Source organism: Carassius auratus, unplaced genomic scaffold (genome assembly GCF_003368295.1).
Source record: "Carassius auratus strain Wakin unplaced genomic scaffold, ASM336829v1 scaf_tig00005638, whole genome shotgun sequence".
Lineage (NCBI taxonomy): Eukaryota > Metazoa > Chordata > Actinopteri > Cypriniformes > Cyprinidae > Carassius > Carassius auratus.
In genome coordinates this window covers 105,055-127,500 of record NW_020523686.1, presented here as the reverse complement: position 1 = coordinate 127,500, position 22,446 = coordinate 105,055, and the positions used below count along the sequence as shown (strand labels likewise).

The window sequence follows — 22,446 nt, the reverse complement described above, 5'->3', positions numbered from 1 at the left end:
GTAGCCATTGACTTCCTATAGGGGGAAAAATACATTCAACATTCTTCAGAATATCTTCCGTTGTGTTCAGAAGAATGGAAACTCATTCAGGTTTGGAACATTTGGAATTTTTGTGTGAAATAGCATTTTAGTTATTTGTTGTGTTTGTGATGTTAAGAGCTCGTCTTTTCACATTTGTTGATTGTGATTGTTCTTGAGGATTGTGTGTCAGTGTGTTCAACCGTTTAAAACTATATCCTGGATGTCTTTGCTTTGAAGGATGATTGTTCCTTTCCAAGAATAAATATAGCAGTAACTTAACATACTGAGTGTGCTATAAGACAACGGCTATATCATTTATTGTGTTACTAAATAAAAATGAGCTTTTGTTTTGTTTTGAATGAGGAGTTTTGCATTTAGTGAATAAACAAGTTCAAATTGTACAATTAGGAATATATTTTTTAAATAGTGCAAACAGTTTATTTTACTGGCCATTTAGCAGACGCTTCATCCGAAACGACTGAACTGCCTCCTTGAAGAAACCCAAGGTTAAGTGTCTCGCTCCGGGGCACAATGGTGATGGAGTGGGACTGGAATTTCGGCAGCTTGCCAGTTTCTAGGTCAGTCCACCTGGGCTTGAACCTGCAATACTGAAGCCAGCAGCCCGGTTTCTTAACCATTAAGCCATGACATCATGCTTCATAAATGCAAACACAAAACACCTGCAGATAGAGAAGATTAATGAGCTGGAATCACAGATACAGTCTCCTCTCATCATGACGACAGGCCCGGCGCGCCGCAACAGAATTTACAAGCTCACTTTAGTTATTATAGTTTTGTTCCTGTCATAATTATTGATCATGCCTTTTGACGAGAGAGCATGTTTTGGGCAATTAGCAGGGCTAAATGAATAACAGGAGGCCAGTGATAAGGAAAGCAAATGTACTTTAGGGTTTCATTGATTAGATTCTAGAGAGGTTTGTTTTCCTTTTGTTTACTCAGTGTCTTGGATCAGAACCGAGAGTGAAACATTAACTACAATAAAGTCTTTTTTTAGACCTCGCATTGTGAATTTTATACATTTAAAGTCAGAAAACAGTCATACAATATCTTTTTTTTTTCTCTGTATGTGCTGAGATTATGGGTGAATCTTGAGCAGAAAATTATCCTAAAATAAACAGTTAATTATATGAAAGTATGAAAAAAATCATTAAAGGGTTTTATTAAAAGGAATAGGAAAAACAGAATAGCAAAATATCAAAATGGCATGTAGGAAGTCAGAAAATAAAGTAAAAATTGTTTTTTTTCTCTCTTTTTTTTTTTACAAACATAATAAATACATAAGTTATATATAGTTTTATATAACAAATTATTATTATTATTTTCCTCTCCTTTTTTTCCTCATTCTAAATTATTTAATTTAGAGAATTTCGCTACATTCTAAAAAGCTGTTAAATTTAAAGCTGGGTTAGTCCATTCTTGACCCAAAGTTGGGTTGAAACAACCCAGCATTTTTTTTTTTGAGTGAATGTGTTGAAACTAGGTTTGAATTATGAGCAGATGATCCTAAAATAAACAGAATAATTAAATTAATTAATACAATGGGAAATTGCTTTCGCCATATTTGCAAAATAAATAAATAAGTCCATCGGTATAGCCTCCTAGTCCTTCCCAGTTTAAAGTGTCTCAAGATGTGCTGAGATAATGGGCGCGAAAGGATTATAAAGGAAAGAGAGTAACAGCACGTGAAAGAACATAGAGTAGACTGTATAAAAACAGGAAAACACCCGTTAAATCTCGTCTGATAACACAACACATCCGCTCCGCGTCCCCGTACCTGGTTTTCGTCACTGAAGTCGGAGCGCACTCGGATTGGCTGGAGCTCCGGCGGCTCGCGCGGGGTTCGCGCGCCTCTCCAACTGTCCTTCAGAAGGCGGGGAGCGCGCGCGGGAGGAACTTCACTGACAGACGGCCTTCCTTGAACATGAACTTACCTCAGGAGCGCTGATTTACCTGCTTACACCTCAGCCACGGCGTTTCGCGAAGCCTTGAGAGAAAAACCTCTCTGAAGAGGATATTTAATCCTAAACATTTGGTGCTTGACGCGCGCTGTCAGTCAGAAGAGCGCGCTGAGGTAACGTAAAAACCAACGGATTTCATTCCGCCGCCACGGGCTTCGACTCCGGGTTCATTATAAACAACATCTCCAGAGGTTCCTCTGATTGTTATTTCACCTGATCGACGGATTTCTGTCTGGTTTCGACTGTTTGGATGATGGGAAGAAGTCAAAAGACTGCGAGAGGAGACCGAGGCGGATCGGGATTCTTAACGCAGATGATCACGGTGTTCGTTTTTACTCTTTCAACGCTCGTCAGCACCGGAGCGGCTCAAGGTAAAAAAACCTTTTAATATTACCGTACGACAGGTGAAGATCGATCGGTATCACTGACTGAAGTTCGCCGAAGTTCCGTATGAAAAGTTCTCAAACCGATCCATCTTATCTTCAGATAGTCGAACATTTCAGTTAATATTGTTAATATGTCTAAATGGGAATTAATTAAACCACCCTTCAGTTGCTTACTAGTCAAGTTTGATAGGCTATTTGGCAGATTTTAAAATGTGTGTTTTTTGTTTATAAACTGTTTTTGTGTGTGTGTGTTGTGGTCGAACCATGTTAATTCGGATCGAATTTATATTTAACTAGCTTAACAATGGCATTTACTATTACTATTATTCGGTAGGTTTGTTTATGGTTGAGAATGAGCGCGTGTTGGTAACATTTGAGGCAGGATTGTTGTAGACTACAGCACACCTGATTAAATCTCTTTGTATTGACTGGAATATGTGTTTTACTGCCTTAATTTTAGGCATGAGCTCATAGTGAGGTCATTGCTTGAGAAACTTTGTCTTGTGCTGAAGTAGAAATGTATTTGTTTACCTGAAGTCTCAACTCGCTTTTTAATATCTTCAGACTTGTTATGAATGCCGAAATCGGTAAATGACAGTTTTCTGTCTTTAAAGGATAAGAGTATTTGATCAGAGTTGTTTTTCAAACCCTTCTCTTTTGCTGTAAATCTGAACCTTTTAGATTTTTATTTATATCACATTAAAATGCTTTTTAGTAGTAGCTTTTTATTTTATTATTAGTATTTAATAAAATGTATTATCTTAGCTTTGTATTATATTATATATATATATATATATATATATATATACATACATACATACATACATACATACAGAAAATAATGCATAATTAAACCATCATCTTAAAGTATAAAAATGTTATTATCCTAATTACAAAGTGCCATAATTCCTTTGGGGATATTTAAAAAAAAACAGGAAAAATGCATTTCTTGAAACCATAAAATATCACTCGTGGCCTCATTTTGTGAAAAGTGGATGTGCTACTGGCATTTTATATTTATTAAAAGTCTGAACTGATAACTTACCCAAATTCCCTGTGTCTATTAGGAGTAAAGTAAATATTTTGATTATTTTGTTATTGAGTACTTCTGCTGCGTGCTTTGATTGCGTTATAATGAGCTAATTAAATGAATTTTCCTCTGGGCACAACATTGTGAGTTAAAAGTGTTTTCTCTGTGGTGAAGATGCTTTCAAGTTTGTGTTTGTGGCGTATCTCAGAGCTGATGCCATGTGTCCTTTCACTGAAGTGAGTGTGGGACTCCATTAAAAGGATTTCGCTGAATAATTGTTCTGTAAGTAGACAGGCAGCCATGTTCTTGACACAGATGGATGACACAAAGACCTCCTCCCTATCACAAGGCAGGTTTGTGAAGCTCCTCCGAGCTGTGTTTGACTTTGACTTCAACCCTCCCTCAGTGGTTTGCATGCAGTAGTACTGTACTGGATTCTGCTGGTCTCGTATTTTTTGGGGAGAATATGATCAAAAGGTGTGGAACTTGTTACAATAGTATTCTAGATTATGTACTATATTACTGTATTATTTAAAAGCTACTTTAAAAATAAGATTCTTGCAGCTTAAACAGTAGAGCAATGGAAAGGTCATGGGTTCGATTCTCTTAAAATGCATGCACTGAAGAAAAAGCTTGTATAAGATGCATGGATAAAAACATCTGCCAAGTGATGTTTGTGCTATTCTAGATTACATACTATATTACTTTATTTAAAAAAAATATTATGTAAGTGATTCATGAAGCTCAAACAGAAGAGCAATGATGAGGTCATAGGTTCGATTCCCAGGGAATGCATGTATTTACATTTATGCATTTAGCAGATGCTTTTATCCAAAGTGACTAACAGTGAATTCAGGCTATACATTTTTTTTTTTTACCAGTATGTGCGTTCCCTGGGAATTGAACCCATAACGTTTTGCACTGCTAGCGCAATACTGTACCACTGGGCCACAGGAACAACACCGTGCACTACATGCACTGAAAAAACAAAACGCTTGATGCAATATGAGTTGCTTTTGCCAAATGTTAAATATAAAGTGACGTTTGCAACTAATCTAAATTATATGTTACTTTATTTAAAATATACTTTTAAGTGATGTTTGTAGGTGTTGCGTGCTTCAGGCTCCAAAATTGCCAGGAATCGTATGGTTAGAAACCCAATCCAGTCTAGCAAAACCTCCCTGGACAATTGTGCATAGTTAATGAGAAACAAGGAAAGGTTGAGGAAAAACTATCCCGCTCCAGTGTCTGAAGGGCATTGCTGGATGACATAAGGCAGATTCCCTCAGAGGCCGATGCCATTGACTGTAATGTGAACACGAACCAAGTCTCTTCGTGTCCATTAAGAAATCAATATTTAGGGAGAACATTGTTTGCGACTAATTAATGGCCCTTAGGTTTTTGGATACTAATGAGCTACATGTTTCCCGTTCACATGGGGATCTTTTTGTGCTTGAAGAACTGCCTGGTTATTTAAGTAGTTAGGGTTACTCTGCATGGAAAAAATTCCCTCACACACTCCTTCCTTCTCCTGATCCCCCTATTTTTCACTGTCGATACACTTGTGTTAATTAAGTGTGTGAATTCCCACTCGTCCCAGTGTTCTCTTGGCCCTGGAAACAGAGGAGAGAGCAATAGAGAGGAAAGGAGTGCCTTTATGAAGTACAGTAAAATCACTGACATCTCCACTACAAGTGTCTTCCGTTGCCTGAATATGAATAAGAGGCGACGGGGAAAGTCAAGAGGGAGTGAGGGGGATAAAAAAACGGCACTGATCGACCCTTGACAATACTTAGACAGGAGACGATCTTGTCATCTGCTGTAACGGCAGAAGGCCGTGTGGATTTGGGGGCTGAAGTAGACCGGCTGTCTGTTTGAATATGCAGATCCTTGGCTGATGAGAGTCGAAGATCCCAAATCTGCATAATCCATTCTTGTACATTTTTGTTTTCATGTAGGCTGCACGCTTTTTCTGCTTTCTGTGTGTCATCGGTTCTATATGCAGTGCTCTCTTTTTTTTTTTTTTGTAAAACAAAGGCGCATTGTTTGTAATTACTATTTAAAAAAACCAAGCAAACCCATTGCCTACTGAGTGCGTCAAATCATGAGTTCACTTTTTCCACATCTGTCCACTCGCTCTGCATGTTATGTGTCCTCTGAGCTTATGGACAGGGGGGCTTTTATTTTAAGAAAATATTTTGCACACTCAGAAAGAGACACGTGCACACCGGTAGGTGTAAAAATGAGAATGTTATTGAGATCATCATTACTCTAACCGTTCCCCTCGTTGCCTAACGGTCGGGTCTCAAGGGCTCTACTAAGGTTACAGCCATCGTGGTCGTTCTCCAAGTATGTTTAGAAACACAAACGCTTCCTTGTGCACCGAACGGCTACTGTACTATGACTTCTTGCCACCGTGTATCATAATTCCCTCATGTTCTAGGCCGTTTTTTACGTTTGAAAGAGAAAATGAGACTTAATGCGGTCATGTGCTGGCGAAGGTAAAGGTCGAGCAAACGGTGTGTCATCAGAAACTAGTTCTTGGTCGCCTTGTGGGCGTCAGCACTACACACTGTTTGTTGGCCTTCCCCCGTGCCGAGGATATTTTTCGTGATAATTGCTGTGAAAGGCGTGCTGAGGTTGAAGCTCTCCTCTCCTGACGTCACGTAGCGAGCCGGCTGTGGAAAAGATGTATTACAGTTTGCGTGCGCCATTGTCTACGGTGAATCGTGCCATATCCAGCTGCGCAGGTTGGTGAGTGAGCAAAGTCACGGCAATGACAGCCTCTATTCGCTGCAAAAAAAAAAAAAAAGTGGACTGGAAGTAGAGTAAGTGCAATTAATCACACACTGTCACCCTGTAAACTACAGGGGAAGCATCAAAGTGCAGCTTGGGGTTCTATTAGCAGTCCATTAGTGGAGCCCGGCACAAGTGTGGCTACTTCACAAGCATACCGCCGCCGAAGTGACCGACCTGTCTGTCAGCAGATCTCCTCTTCCATCGTGACACAGACACTTCACGCAGAAGAAGCTGGAAGCAAAGTTTTAGCTGTGCAGCCTGAAGTGTTTTTTGTTCATTTAGGCCAGTTTTTTCACCTGATGGATTTTAGGTTCTTTGCTGCTGTCGCCTTTGGCTTGTTTGGTTGTAGACACTTAATATTGAGCAAAATTTTCAATTTGACTGCACTGATGAGAACAAAACTGAATTGAGCTAAATAATTAACACTACTTTCTTATATAGAGGTGCTTTAAGCAGAATCAAATTCATAATTGATCAACTTTGCAGCATCAACACTGTTGAATAAACTGAACCGAATCGAGCTGAATAATGTGAATTTTGTCTTCTGTAGAGCAAATTTTTGCATAATTGATTTTTTTTTCAACATTGACACGGTTTATAAACTGAATTGAGTTGAATGATGATTGAATCAATTTAATTTCATGATTGAAAACATTCAACATCGACACTTATTAAACTGGATTGAATCAACATTGAACTGAATTGAGCTGAAAATTACTCTATTTTGCAACATTAACACAGTTATTGAACATATTTGAATGAACTTTGAACTGACTTGATCTTAATAATGACACTGTTGCCTCCTGCATTTCATAAATGCATTTTGCTACATTAAAACGGCTATTAAACTAGATTAAATCAACACTTAATCTGACTTGAGCTGAGTGTTGAAACTATTGTCTACTGTAGAGCTGCTTATAGCTGAAATTTAATTCATTTAATAATTTACCCAGTTATTGAACTGAATCAACACTGAACGTTGAGCTAAATAATGCCACTACGGTCCTTTTTGCATACTTAAGAAATGTAGGTGAATTCATGCTGTGCACTCGTTTGACGTGGTCATGTGTGCTGTCGAGTATGGAGTGATGTTACACTTCTCCTTTAATGTAATGCGTTGCAATGTGAAATCCAAACCCAAACGCTCAAAGGCTCTTTGTTTCCACTTACAGAAAGGCTGCTGCTCGCAGAATCCTCAGTGTCCAATTATAGCTGAGGATCAGAGAAATGTAATTTACAGCCCCTGCTCCTCATGGAGAGGGTAATTGTGATCAGGAAATGGAGAGAGAGATGAGAGTTATTACCAGTCAAGGGGCTTGCACTCTGGGCAGTTATGGAGAGGAGAGTGATGCCCGTTTTTACAGTTTAAAGGATAGAGTTTGGTTTTTGGGAGCGGACGACGCCCGGCCGTAAATGTACATGACCACATACTGGCCCTGCTGGTGAACGGCGCCAGTCGACCGCAATGTAAAACACTCAGATGGAACATTTTGGTTCATTTAAGAAGGTCAGAGGTGAATAGTTAAAATTTTCTGAAGCACCAAACTGAACTGTACACTTAAAAAAAAAAAAAAAAAAAAAAAAAATGCTACTTTTTGTTTCACAGTTTGATTTTTCCCACAATTCTTTTTTTCTTGGAATTCTGATTGTACGCCATGTATGAACTCATTTTAATGCATTGACTTCTACATTTAGTTTTTTAGCAGACACTTTTATTCAAAGGGACTTACAAATGAGGACAACAGAAGAAATCAAAACTAACGCAGTACACGTAACACACACACACACACACACACACACACACACACACACACACACACAAAGAAGAACAAGTAGATAGAATAGAAAAAATAGAAAGCTAGTGCTGTTTTTTTTGTTTCTTTGTGAACTTCAGTATGTCTGAAAAGTTATTATTTAGTTTTACTGCATCTAGTGGTGTAGAAAATGCTCTGTTCACCTCTGACCTTCTTAAATGAAGCACTCACATCGTTTGTCTTGTAACAACAGAACAACAGTCCTGCAGTAAAAGCATTTCATCTTGGACGGTTGTTCTTGCATGTTTTTCTTGTCATTGTGGGATAATAACAGAACACAGTTTTTCGCTTATTGCATACATGGCTATAAAAAGCTCACGGTCCCACCAGAAACACCATCAGTAGCTTTGCTTTTAGCTCTGCTGTCGTGTGATGGCTCTCCCTGTAGACTCAAAGTGGTGTCCAATCGAACAGGAAGCCTGCTGGGATACGGTCAGAGCGTGCACGAGCGAGAGTCACTTAGTACAGCAGAAAGATCATATTACGAACCCTTAAAGGCTCAGCCATATGCTTCCCGACTATAGAGTCGACAACGTGTTGTGCTGTGTGAATCCGCACGTCAGTCAAAGATATGCAATCCAAGTTCTGCAAATAGCCACGAAGCCACTAAAACCACATTTGCCAAATTATTAGTATTCTTAGTTAATGCACAATGCTTGACCGCCGGCCAAATTGAGCATCACGGTATGGGTTTTGTTGTGCATACTGATGCATGCGCCTGGTGTAATGAAAGGGTCGTTCACCGCACTTCACCGTCGAGGGAGGCCAGGACAAGCAATCACCGCCCTGCTGGAATCATGGAAACATGAGACCCACGCGTTTCCATTTCCTATCTTCACTTTATCAGCCTCCTGGCTCTGTTATTCTTTAGCTCGGCAGACAGCAGATGAAAGCATAGCATAGATAAACGTTTAAGCTTTCTTGTTTTTATGGGGCTTAAATAAGAACATACATTCACTTGGTACTTTGAGGTTTTCACTGGATTCTGCTTTCCATTAAAGGCCCCATGCAGCCAGAGAGATGATAAGAGGTCAGTGTAAGTCCTACTGTTGACTTGGCTATAAAGTCGGAGCTTAGAAAGGGACTGAAGGTCTGGTCTGTGATGGGTCATTAGAGGAACGCTGCCTCAGGCCAGGCTTCCCATTTAAGCTTGATGTTACTTGAAGTTTAATGAACAGACCTACAGTTGTTTTTATGATCATGGACAGGTGCTTTGTGGGCTGTAGAGAAGCTCTTAGTTCAAGTCAACATGAAATCTCACTGTAAAAAACAAATATAAAAAAAAAACAGTCAGTTTATTTAGATTTTGATTTTCAAAGCCCACTACACTTCAATTTTTTATTTTTTAAAGTGGTAAATAAAATGTAATTGTTTTACAAAAAAATCTAAAGTCATATCAAAACATTTCCAACTCGCAAAACATTGTTTAATTTATTTTATTTCAGTTTTATTTCTATTTTAGTCCTGCAACTAACTTCTTCCAGCCAGTTGCCAAGGCAGCACTTCTAGTTTTCTATTTTTTTCTATTATTTGATTTCAGCTTTACTTCGATTAACAATAGGAACGTATGTTAAGAAAGTAAATGTTCATGAGTCAGTAGAGGGGCCTGGCGTCAGACGAACCCCATTCAGGAGGAATTCAGCAGGTTATCATTCTCCATTTGGGGCTTTTAGACTGATCCTCGCAGCCTATCAGTTCTCCGTCAGATAGTGATGAAGCGCTCGCCTCCTGACACATCCTCAACCCGGCCCAAACATGTTTTGTTAGAGAATAACTAAACCCAAGGCCCCGCAGAGCACAAACCCTGTCAGATAAAGATGCATGAATAGAAAGCATTCATCTCTCCAGAATCAATCTTCTGGATAATTCCTCCCATATTTCTTCTTTTTAGTTATCTACAAAACTGCCAAGCTGAGTTTTAAACTGTGTGGGCCATTATGAGAAAGCTTCAGCGAGTGTGTGTCACAACGTCAGTGTTTAATGTTGTTTTTTCAGTCGGTTAAATGAGCTGCTAAATTAGAAACACATATTGTGTGATCCATTCGGAAGTGTCTAGAATATCCAGAACAAAGTAATGGTGAGTGTATCTGTGTTGCACTACTTTTAGCCTTGATTCATGTTCTCACACGTTCTGTTTTCTCAAATGCAAAAACCGCCTGGTGCTTCTCTTAATCTTGCTGTGTGTTTGTCTCTGTTTTCCATGTATTAGCAGTTGCTCTGTGGTCGGACCATTAGTTTATCTGCGTGTGATATTGCACTCCGTAAAGCCAAACTCAGCACTTTCATGTTCAGTCACATCTCCAGGCCCGTTTCCCCAGGGTCCCGCGAGCCACGAGTGCTTAACTGGGCCATCCACGCTGGGGCTAATTTTGTAGGAGCCAGGAATCGTACAGTAGTAAGTCTCCTTAACAAACCCATGGGGAGAAGCTTATCACAACAATACCACGAATGGAGGGCGTTAAGATGAAGTTCCAAAGACAAGAAGTGTTGCACAAGGTGTCCATTGAGAGAGTTAAACATTGTTAATCACCGAGATCTTGATGAGGAACGAGTGGGCCGAGCGACAAGCCCCAAAACTGCATTTAATTGTGCCCTTCACTGCTGCATCATAAAAAATACCCGGGATGCAAAACTAGCGGAAAAACATCAGCTCTGATTAAATCTGGGCATTTAAAAAGCCCATTAAAATAAAACTAATAAAATGGGGTCGAAATGGAAATCCCGTCTTCTGTGGGCACTTCGAACAATGTGAAAGTTCCTAAACAACAACAACAAGTTTTGAGGCCCAAATGAGTCCCTCCGAAGACACACAGGGAAGTAGATAAATAATATATCCTCTTCTAAAGTGATAGGAAGCGTAATGGAAGTGGTGGATAAAGTGCAGAGTCAGCATTAGGAAGCAACTGCACAGGGACCAGAAAAGTGACTTCATGTTATTGACAACAAACTGTCTGAAAGCAGCCATTTCTGACGACTTGTACAAAAGCTTCTTTCCGATATAGTGCTGAAGCTGTTAGCTAGGGATGGGCGGTGTGTTTACTGTTTACTGCCTGACTCAGACTCGACAGAGACTCATATACACAGCTCCACAACTGCTGCATTAATATAGATTCAGATTGAGATGCTGTCAGATTTGTGCAGTCTTATAATGGTCTCAAATGTGATTTAGAATTTAGAATTCTCTTAACACACACACACACACACACATATATAATACGTAAATAACTTATTATAAATAACCGTTATATTCTGTTATAGTATGATTAGTGACTCAGTCCCGCCACATGTGCCTGTGCATTTATTATTAACTTGTGACATTTTTAGCTGTGTCTGTCTGCAGGATGCAGTTGGTGTCTTCTCTCTGTCAGTCAGGGGTCATAAACTCTGTGCTGTAATGAGCGCTGGATGATATGCCGTGCATTAACTGCTCTCTAACACACTCTCACGCAAACGCAGGGATTCAGCCATGACACAGGGAATGTATTGACTCCTGGCCGAGGGGCGGCGGGCAACACTGCCAGTTTTTCTCTGGCGCTGGACCAGTGAGTTGTTTAAAGGGAACAGCGGTTTGCACATTCATGAGTGTGAAGTGCAGAACGCCGCTGCCATCGTCAGATTTGACTTACAGCCTCTTCAATGCTTTCTTTCAGTAGCTGTGCACATAAATTTCACCCAGCGCTCACTTTTACCTCTCGTTTGTGAGGAAACACGCCAGTAAATCTCCACATGGTTGTTCTTTCAATAAAACCGCAAAAGTTCTGCTCTTTACTGGAGCATTTTTGTGCTTTATCGTTGTTGTTGTGGGGGAAATGTTTTATTGTACCGCCGCGTTCCGGTACTGAGGTTCAGCGCCAACAAAAGCAGTGATTTGGGCCAGAAGGGAAGAGGAGGAATTAGAAGGAAGAGGGAGAGTAGGATAGCACAAACTCTCCGGTTTCTTCTCAAACTCAGATATATATTGACCGCTGCTATTCTTGACCGCTTTTCTTGCTATTTGGAAAAGAAAACCTCATGTCACAGTATGACAGAGATTCAGCAGAGACTCCTATTTGCAGCTGCACAACTGGTGAATTGATATAGATTTATATTCGCAGTTTTGTGCCATCAAATGTGACTTACTCTTGACTGCTTTCCTTTCTATTTGTAAGCAGCAGATTCAGCAGAGACTCATATCTTGTGCACAACTGGTGCATTAATAAAGATTTTATATTATATTTCATATTTATTATAATGCATTCTGAAATGTGCAGAAATGTTACCTTTAAAGATACAGTAGCTTTTCAGTGAGTCAGTACCATTATAATGTCATCCAGGGCCTGAATTTCGTTTTTTAAACTGGGGGGGAATTCCCCCCTTACATGGGTCACATGGGGGGGATCTAAAGATTATGGGGGGGGGGAATAACTTTTGATGCATCAGTCTAATTTAATCTAATTAAATCTAATTTAATCATGTTCATTTATTAATATCTACAGATTTGTATGCATGAATTGTGCATTTCCAGTTCTCAAATCAGTTAACAAAAAAAAAAAAAACTTTATACAAAATACATCATGCTCTTCAAATTGACATTAAGACCTCTGTTTAAACTAGGCCTATGCTATATATTAATGTCTATTTCAGTTCATGTGTTTCAGTTCAGTTCAATTCTTTGCTTTTTTTTTACTTTTGATATTGATATCATAAATTGATATTAAGAACTCAGTTTAAACTATAAGTATTTATGTCTTTCATACATTTCAGTTCTATTTCAGTCATTTTTTTCCATTTCTTTTTTTCATGTGACTTATTCTAAGTTTCTCATCTGTCTCCTCATCTTCATTTCTTTCCATTTGATGATGGCTCTGTTGAAGTCAAACTGCTCAAGGGAAGGTCCAAGCTCTGAAATTATCGTTAGATTTGTGAGACTTGTATTATTCAGTGAATTTCTGAATTTAGTTTTGATCCTGTTTTGTGTGTTGAATCCACGTTCACACGACACACTCGCTACTGGTATGACCATGGCTGTCTGAATGAGTTTCTCCATTTCAGTGAAAACTTTTTTCTTTGGATCGTGATCTGCATCATCCGAACTTGTCTTTCGCTTCAGCCAACGGTCCATATTTAAACTACTACGCTAACCAAACAATTCATTGTCTGTGGCCGTGTTTGTGCGCGGGGGAAATATGCTTCGCATAATGAATAGAAAACAAGGGGAAACGTGCAGTCACATGCTCAAACAAGTGGAAAGCTCGGGCACGCGCGCCGCAGTCTCATTTCCACAAGCGCTTGCACTCTCGTGGCGTCTATCGTTGCCATGCAACCAACTGCGCTCTCCATGATGACAAGAAGGATCAGCAAAATATTAATTGATTTCTAGCCCTTGCGTTAACTTTATTACTAGATATATTTATAGATATATTTATGGAGATGAAAAATAATAAAGGCGCCCTGTACAGCTATGATCAGCTGTTCGGCCGAGCATTCAATGTTGTGACGCTGTAAGCTGATCAGTTGATTCGTTGCTGCCGCGCTCTATCACTCGCACACTATAAAGAGCAAAATGTTTTTTAATGTTTCAGTTTCGTTATTACAACGACAATTTGGAAGCGAATAATTTCTTCACAAACAGCTCATTTTGACTCAAAATGTTAGAATGCTGCACCTACACTTGATAGTGTGAATAAGATCAGCGCAACGCAGACCGCTGCATTGACAGCGTGAAACATGTTCTGTCTACAGCAGTCTATGAGCTCAGCGCTGAGCCAGAAAATGCCGGTCCAGCGCTGATTGAGGAATTATATTCGAAAATAAAAGACAATTTGACATATTTTTTCTCGCATCTGTGAATTTATTTTTTAATCATTTGCTCTGAGATGAAGCAAATATATTTGTGCGGGAATTTCTCGCACTATAAAAGCTAACCTTGCGGGAATGGTTTAAATTATGCGCAATCCCCGCATTCCCGCACCGAAATTCAAGCCCTGGTCATCTCTGTGCCTTATTGACCCCTAAAATGTATATATTTAAAATGATTCCTTTTTCTTGCTATTTGTACATGGAAATCAAAACCTCAAGTGTGTAAAACAATAGCTCGATAGCTTGCATTTTCCCCTTGCATGTTTCCTTTCTCATCCCTTCCTTGTCATGTGCAAATGATTTTGTGGAAATCTGATCTCTTTTGTGCTGTGTTTAGCAGGAACGAGAGAAATAGCAGGGATAGGCCGCGTCTGGTTTCAGCCGATTTCTCATTCTGGCAGTTGTTTCCACACTGGTTGAATTTTAGCAATTTAGGCACGTGAAATATGGGCATGAATATTTACTTTCTAGCTTGTGTTTTCTCTGGTTTGTTTTTCAGTCGTGCCTGACAGAACACAGGATAGGGTTTCTACAATCTCTACTCGGACTCTCAAGAGTGTAAACAGCCAACAAAATAGAAACGAGTGACATTTGAGAGCCATTTTTATCTGAAACGAGTCGACAGTGCAGAGAGGGTCACCGTTAGCCCAAAATCAGAGGCTTTGCTTGATGTATAAAAGCCAAAAGACCAGGCTTTCTCAGAGAAGGAGCGCCATCATTTAATCTCAAGTGCTCCTGAGGCTCTGTCTGGACTGCCCTCACATCTCTGTCTCTTTACCTTCCTCTGGTCTTTCTTCAGGTTCCCAAGAGCGGTAGCCAAATGCACATTGACGTACTGCGAGTCTGTGATGGATAGTTTGTGATTAGTGTATGTGAGATCAGTCACAGTCGCTCATTGTCTGCGTCCCGGTGGTCTCAGGGTTACAGAAAAGTCCCTTGTGTTGTGTAATCTGCAAGTGATAAAAAGCATTTTCCCTGCAGCCACAGTAACTTTATATCATTGAGCTGGCATGCCTGGATTTTTCCCCCATATTGTTGCGATTATGTGTGCGTGTGGGTTTTAGGTGAAAACAGTAGCCCCATTTTCTTTTCTGTTTAACCAGCTGAATGTGCTGTAAGAGGCGTTTTGTGAGAGGGGAAAAAACGCCGGTTCGAGTTTCTCACCAGATATGGAAGAGATGAAGCAGATAATGATTTGTTAACTGGAGTCTCGCATGGCCTTTCCCAGCCTCCCGAAGGTGAACGTTTCAAGCGTTCACTTTGGATCTGAATGGTTTTCCTTGCTCATGAAATAATTGTTTCTATGAGAGAACAAATTCATGAAGGTTTTCTTTTTTAAGTGTGCTCAAAACAAAGAAATGTAGGCCATATGCAGATTTCAGCAGCATTGTTTCTTTGTATGCCGCGGCGCTCTTGATCATTTGTTCGTTTTCATTCTCTCAGAATCTAAAATTCATCTGTGCATTTCTGTGGGCAGCAGTCGCTTATTTTTCCTGCTGCATTATGACTCTCATATGACCACTGTATTGTAATTCCTTTTACTTAGTTTTATTAGGTTTTTGCAATTACTTCATCCGAACAGCGTTTGCGTGGTGTTTTCTTTTTTCTTTTTAGTTAGCTCTGACTTGTATTTCCCTTCGATTTGCAGCTCTTTATTCAAAATCTCCCGACAGTGATGACATCATCATAATTATATTTTCATACTACCTTTTTGGCATTTATTTGGCTACTTGCATGTATTTGCTTAACGAACTGATAAGCTTTTTTTTCACATATATTTTGTGTAGTATTTTCATTCTCAATAGGCACTAGTTTTTTATTTTACCCCTATTTTATTGCTACTGTTTTGCTGCTTTAAAAAAATATTATATTATTTATATTATATATAATATAGACAAAAACATTTTTTTTATATTTACATATCTCTATATAATCACAGAATTTTCTGGCCATTTATTCCCTGCTACTAGCACAGCAAATATGGAAAGATTGTGGTAGTGTTTCTCTGCATTAAACACTATTATTTTTCTTAAGTACTTAAATATTTTAAATTTTTAATATATTAATTAACAAAAATGTATTTTGTTGTTTTATATCATTTCATTTTGTTATTTTATTATTATTTTATTTTAGTCTACTATAGTCTCCGAATCATGCATCTATTTTTCTTGTGTGCATTTGCATATACTACATTTGTTTATGGAACTGATTGTCTTTTTCTTTCTGTCGTCCATCTATACTGCTCCGTACCATCAATCTGTGTAAGCAGAACTAGTATTTATCCACAAATGACTTTTGCTACCTTTCAAGCACATCTAGTCTGCTTATTGTCCTGTTTTGCATTAGAGAGGACGGTTGCACTTGCCCAGACTTTTCTGCTCTGATCAGAATACATTAAAGCATTGGTTCGGATGTGGCCTCATACATCATTTTGATGGTCATAACCCAAATGGCTTCGCCTACTGTCATGAGTTGCCCTTGTCAATGGACAGTCTCTTTATTAATTGTATTCGGGCCTTGTTTTGTCCTGTCGAGTCTTTTTTCCCTTCCACTCACCTCTGAAGATAAATAACCGTTCAGCAGAAGGTTTGAGATGGTAATTGACAGGCGGCACTAAACAAATTCACTTGCCCTCCGCGGGGCCTCAGTCTCCCCTCCTGGCCGAGGCACATCTAATCTAACTAATGCCCTGGTTTTTGTGCTGGAAAGTGAATTAAAAACAGCCAACTCAATAGCTGATCCATATCAGGCTGCTCGTTGCATGCACATTAGCTGTTCTTCTGCAGCTCCTGTAATTGCGTTACATCACTTGGAGGCTGTAACTATTAGGAGCATACAACCTCCCTGCCTTTGTTAATCGCTGCCTCCGTGGCCCCGAAGGCTCCCGATACCCAGATTAAGGGCCAATCCGGATGGAAGTATGGAGCGCTGGCTGAAAATCTTCCTCGAAGCCACAGGCGGCCACGGAAAACGTCTTTGCGAGGGGGAGTTAGCTTCTCGGGTTGGTAGATCTTTCCGGGAAGCCTTCCACTAATCAGCATCTTTCTGCTCTCCACCATATTTCATCCCTATTGTGCTCCACGCCCTACAGTGTGGCCTGTTTCTCTCACTCGTTGTCTTTCGTCTCTTTCCTCCCTCCCCTCCAGCTTTTTCCAGCCTTTCATGCCTGCTATCTGTCTTCATTCTCCAGCCAAGAATATGCCGGAGAACCACACCAGGCTTATAATCGCCTGCTCTCATTTCTCACTGCTGCTTAGAGAAATACTTTTTTGGCGTTCATTTTTTCCCCAGTAACTTTGAAAATAGCTGTTAGATCACCCCAGACTCTTTCTTTAAGTAGTTTGGAGCTTAAAGGTGAAGTGTGTCATTTCTAGCCTCACCAAAATGACATTGCAAAGATAAAGACTGACCATTTTCACTCTAAAAATAACTAGTGAATTTCAAATTATTACAAAGAAACTGCAAGCAACATATTGAATTGAACGTGGCATTTTCGTAGAAAGACTTAAATAGTATTTATCCAAATTGAAATGGCATTTACAACCCATTTTATTTCTGTGATGTGTTTGAGTCACATACACTGTTCAGCAAGAAACAAGCTATTGATTTGATTTGTCCATCATCTTTGAAGCTTTCATATGTATTGCTTGTAAAGAGTAAATTTTGTACTATAAGTATCCCTTAGAAAGAATAGTTTTTTTAGTAGTTAGAATTGTATTTTTCAATTTTATTTTAATTTGTAATACAGTTTTTTTTTTTATTAGCTCACAATATTAGACTAAACAAAAATGAGAAATTTTTAATTGGCAGATATCTGAAATAAAACGCTTTTAATAAATAATAATACAAAATTTACACAATTTTAGTTAACTAATATCCGTCAGATACCCTGTATTTTTAAAGCTAGGCCTACTGAAAGATTATAAAGACACATTTTTCTCTTTAGAACGACATGCATTGATGAATTAATCTCGATAGCAGGAATGTTTATTAAGAAAGTAAATGAAGTGTGTTTTGAGTTGCTAGGTAAATCTGAAAGAGACGTGTGGCCTGTTTTGTTGCTGTGTTTGCCGTCATCTGTTCCAGTCTCTTTAATGGAGACCCCTGAGTGAATCCAGAGAGCAGCTCTTTAAAATTTTATAACTCTTAACAGGCTGATTTATGATGATGGGCTGAAGAGCAGTTCAGCTGCAGCAGAATTTCTTTGTCGATACGAAGAGAACAAAAGTGCTGTGATTCGCCGCTGACAAAGTAAACCAAACAAGAGTCCCCCGCGACCTCCGTCTCGAACCTCTGACCTCGACAAAGTCACTTAAATCATTATCTCCCCAGCCGCTTTCTTCGCAGCTCTACCTGCCAGCTGACGTCCCGTGATCAATTACGACGGACAGGGGTATCCATGTCTGGGACGCTCCCCGGGGGCGGATTTGTCAGGGATGGGGGGTCATCAGATATGCTTGCGAGGAAGCGTAGGGGTGGTCGGGCATCTCGCACACAGACAGAAGGTCGTTTTGTCATTGTCCTTGTCTACTTCGCATTACTCACTGGTGAGGTGGGTTAATGATAAACCGATCTGGCCTGGAGGAGCAGTGAGCGCTGTGACTGAGAGCCGTGCCAACGACCAGAGACGGCCGAGGGTGTCTAGAGCGGTGATTCAGCCAGGCTCTGACAGATAATCCCTCAGCGGGAGAAAAGAGGAGCATCCGTGGGAGAGATCCGCTCGGGACGACATTAATCCTGCTGTTTATTCTGTCGGTGACTGTGTCCCTCTCGGTCAGGTGTGCCGGTCGAATCCAGGAGTGTCTGAGTGATGCTAGTCTCCTGTAATCCCATTCAAAGTCTCTTCCTAAGCTGCCTCTGTTTCCCGGGATCCTAGGGTGGGTTACATTAAGCGTCAGCGTAAAAGCTGGCTTGTCATAAACCGGCTGAAAGAACTTTATTTTATATTGTACGTTCAGTTAAATTCAAACTTGATGTTGTTTTAAAAATGTTTTATGTGGCAGCCGCCCTCGCTGTGTGTTTATTCATTAAATATTTGGCCCAATTAATGCTTTCAGTGTAAGTTAAGAGTGCTTAATGTGTTTAAACTCTCCAGATTTTCTACAAAATTTGCACTTCTGCTCAAAAGTGGTAATGTGATTATAACTTTATTTTTAAAGGTTGCTGTTGGTCTTTTAAGATCTCTTGTGAAGTTTAGCTCGTTAGTAATTTGAGTATTTGATTAATTTACTATGCTTTAGGTCTGGGATTGCCAAACTTTTTCAGCTAAACCTCTTTGAGAAAAAATATTTTGATAATTTAACAGCATATTTGCATGTTAATTTTTTTAGTAAGTGTTAGATTTGTTGCGTTATTTAATTTTTTATTATTTATTTATTTTTTTTATTAATTTTTTTGTGATTTTCTTTTTTTTTGGTTTTCACCAACTCCCAAACTGTTCATGTACTCCCAATTTACTTTGAATCAAAAGTTGCAATTCGTCTCGTAGCTGTTTGGTTTTATTCCAGAACACATTATCGAATAATATTTAGAAATGCCTGTGGATAATGGTTATATTCTGGTTGTTTATAATCTATATCCGTTGTTATGCCATGGGTGTCACATATGCATTTTCAATTGGAAATCTGCTCAATAAAACTAGAAGAAAAGAAAGAAAAAATGCTAATTGAGAAAGTGAATGCAATGTATACTTATAAAATCCAGGCCACTGAAACAGTGGGAGGTCACTGCTGCTGTCTATTATCACAAGATAAAAGCGTGCATGTATACTTTCCTATTTAAAAACTCCCACCTCAGGTCACACACAGCAGGGTCCTGTAGCCATACAGTCAGGACATCCTGTACGAACCCATGGGCCGCCCTCTCTAGCATTGATTTACTGATGAGTGACTCTTGGGTAAACAGTTTAATTTCCCTGTCCTGTGCTCTCTCATCTCCTCTAATGTGATGCAGGTGAGTGCCAGAGAAGAAAACTCCTCCGGTGTGATCTAACCCAGTCTCCAGTCCTGTAATTACATCCCCAAATATACCCCGGGCTTCTCACAGTGGGGCGACGGCGAGTTTAATCATTTGTCCTTTGATTGAGCCATCTAAAGACCACGCCGGGCAGCGCGTTTGATGCAGAACATGCAATGCTTTTTGTTCTTGTAGCCCGCTGTCGTATCTTATTCCAGACATCTGTTCAGTCGTGACCTGCCGCTCTTATGTTTTTCGACCGAGGCGTGTAGGAGGGTTGTTTTGTAATATATTTTACAAACCGCATTTAAAAACGCAATTTAACCTGGGTCTTTAGCTTTGAGGCTGACATCTACATGCTAATGTAATCCTAAACTTTGACTTGTGCGTTTACAGGTTACACTTTGTTACGATGGTCCACTTTAGTCATTCTGCTGACTCCAGGTAACTTTGTAACTAGTACACTGTTGGGTTAGGAAAGGGAAAGGGGTGGAAAATCTTTGGTAAATTTCCAGAAGCTTTCCAAAAGTTCTGAAACGTTCTTCTAGAAACATTTGAAACCCTAAGTAGATTAAGTAGACATGTACTTGGAAAGTTACTTGAAGTCAGTAGAATGTGTGTTGGGGTTAAGTTTATTTATAGTCTGACTTTTTTGGTCTGTGGAACAAGAACATCATCTCCATTAATGCCACCTGAAATGCACTAGGTGTTGCACTAGGTATTGCTTATGCCCTTCCCCCAACTTCCTGTTTTAAGAGGAAACGGGTCATCATAGGAAAGAAAATTGAAAGGGAATCACTGTAGAGCAATTTGCCTTAGAACTCCAAGTTACCATATTTGTCTGTGATAACATAATTGGGCCTCAGGTATGACCCCCTCCAAGCACAGATTGCTTTTCACAGTATGAGGTACAGCGTGCCTGCAAATGTGCCACGTTGAGAGGAAAAACAAGAACAACTGTGTTTTCACACAGTTTCTGGTGCTCCACAGATGTAACTGCTGCCCTTAGAACGAAACGAGAGCATAAACAGTCCCTTTCCCAGCATAGACACGCACGCATCTTTTAATGACATTCAGCTTCTTTCCTGCTCTTTGTTTGTGTTGTTTGTATCATCAGTCTGGTTTCCATTACATACGGCTCTGCCCACAGTCCACTCCGGGGAAGATCGCATACTATATGCAACCACAGACGACAGACTGTTCGCCAGCTCCAGCTTAGGATGCTCCTGATGTCATTTCCTGATCATGTGTGTTGGTTTGTGCCACAATAGAGGCAAAGAGGGTAAATGTCTACTCAAAGATGACCCCCCTGAAGGTCAGCGGACTCTTCTCTGCAGTGCAAACAAGAGCGCCGTTGACCGAACCGAGCAGCATGACGCCCTTCCGCCCCTCTGGCCCATTACCTCTCATCGTGTTTATTCTGCTACTCCAAATATTGTTCTATCACTTTAAAGAAAAACAGCAAACAGCCACGAGGGCGTCTTTAAGGGCCGTGTTTAACGTGTCATGACGTCCAGCCCAACGGGGTTTGAAGGGCTTCGAACACGTCTGAATCAGACCTTTGATGTTGACTGGCCCTGACACAAACAATGCATCCTTTCATAGCCTTCACCCTGTTGTAATTAACTTGCTGAAAACCTTTTCCACCGCGTGTTTTTTTAGGCTGCGTTCCACCACTGCTTGCTCGAATGGGCCCAAAGGGACACAGAGAGAGGGAAAGAGAGAGACCGTCACAGTGAACTTTTCTTATCTTTTGCCCTTTAAAAAGTACAACAAAGAACGACACTTGATGCAGCAGCACAAAGACGCGACTCTTTCACAGTGTGCTGATGTTAAGCTTCTTGATTCTTTCTGAAAAACTTGTGGGTGAAACGTCACCGAAGCAAACCAAGAGACACAAAGAAGAAAACGGGGAACAAGTTGGTGCGTCTAGAGTCTGTCAGTTGTCTCGTGAAACTCACTATGTCATAAAATAATTGTGGGAAGACTCAGAGTGTATTTATAAAATGCTTCCTGGAAGCAACTGAGAGACAAATGGTGCAACGCTCCAGAGTGCTCTCATAAAAGACAACAGGACGAGACCGAACGCCTGGTGCAGTATGAAACACACAGCACACTCTTGCTCTGTTTTAAAACCGAGCAATCTAGCTGCCTATACAGCATTTTTAGGTATCATGCTGGCTATTTTAAAAGCTAGGCACATTAATTGTGATGCCTTTTTAAGATAGAGTTATATATCGAAAAGCATGTCTAATTAATTGAAATCATGGAACTTAAAATATTTAACAGCGATTTATTAAAAGTTTATCAAAAGTTTAACACAGCGAGGGTCATATGAGCTTCAGTATGTGTGTAGCAAACGAAAATGCGGGTCTGTGCCTTTCATTAACACGGAGACATGCAGAACATGCAGGATTCATACTTAAATAGTATTTTTTGCAGTCTAATATTCAAAGGTTTTGATTTAATTTAATTTGGCAAATTACCCGACATTCCGCATTATTCAATAAATTCCGTTTTTATGACCGATTCCGTCCACATTTTTCACATTGTGGAAATCATAAGGCCCTACAAAATGCAAAGCACAGTGAAAAAAGAATTCAAATCTTTCAGCACTGAATGAA

At 39.8% G+C, this 22,446-nt stretch overlaps 1 protein-coding gene across 2 annotated transcripts in view; it reads left to right on the top strand.

Moving 5' to 3' along the window:
• Positions 1-1,701: 1,701 nt before the first annotated feature.
• Positions 1,702-22,446, top strand: part of LOC113071006 (netrin receptor UNC5C-like) — a 124,946-nt gene continuing 104,201 nt past the window's right edge. The window contains exon 1 of one of the 2 annotated variants that reach the window (XM_026244377.1): positions 1,702-2,371. In XM_026244377.1, coding sequence (XP_026100162.1) covers positions 2,251-2,371 — 121 coding nt within the window. In that variant the 5' untranslated portion in view covers positions 1,702-2,250. The remainder of the gene's footprint in view (positions 2,372-22,446) is intronic. The other variant, XM_026244379.1, reaches the window with a different exon arrangement.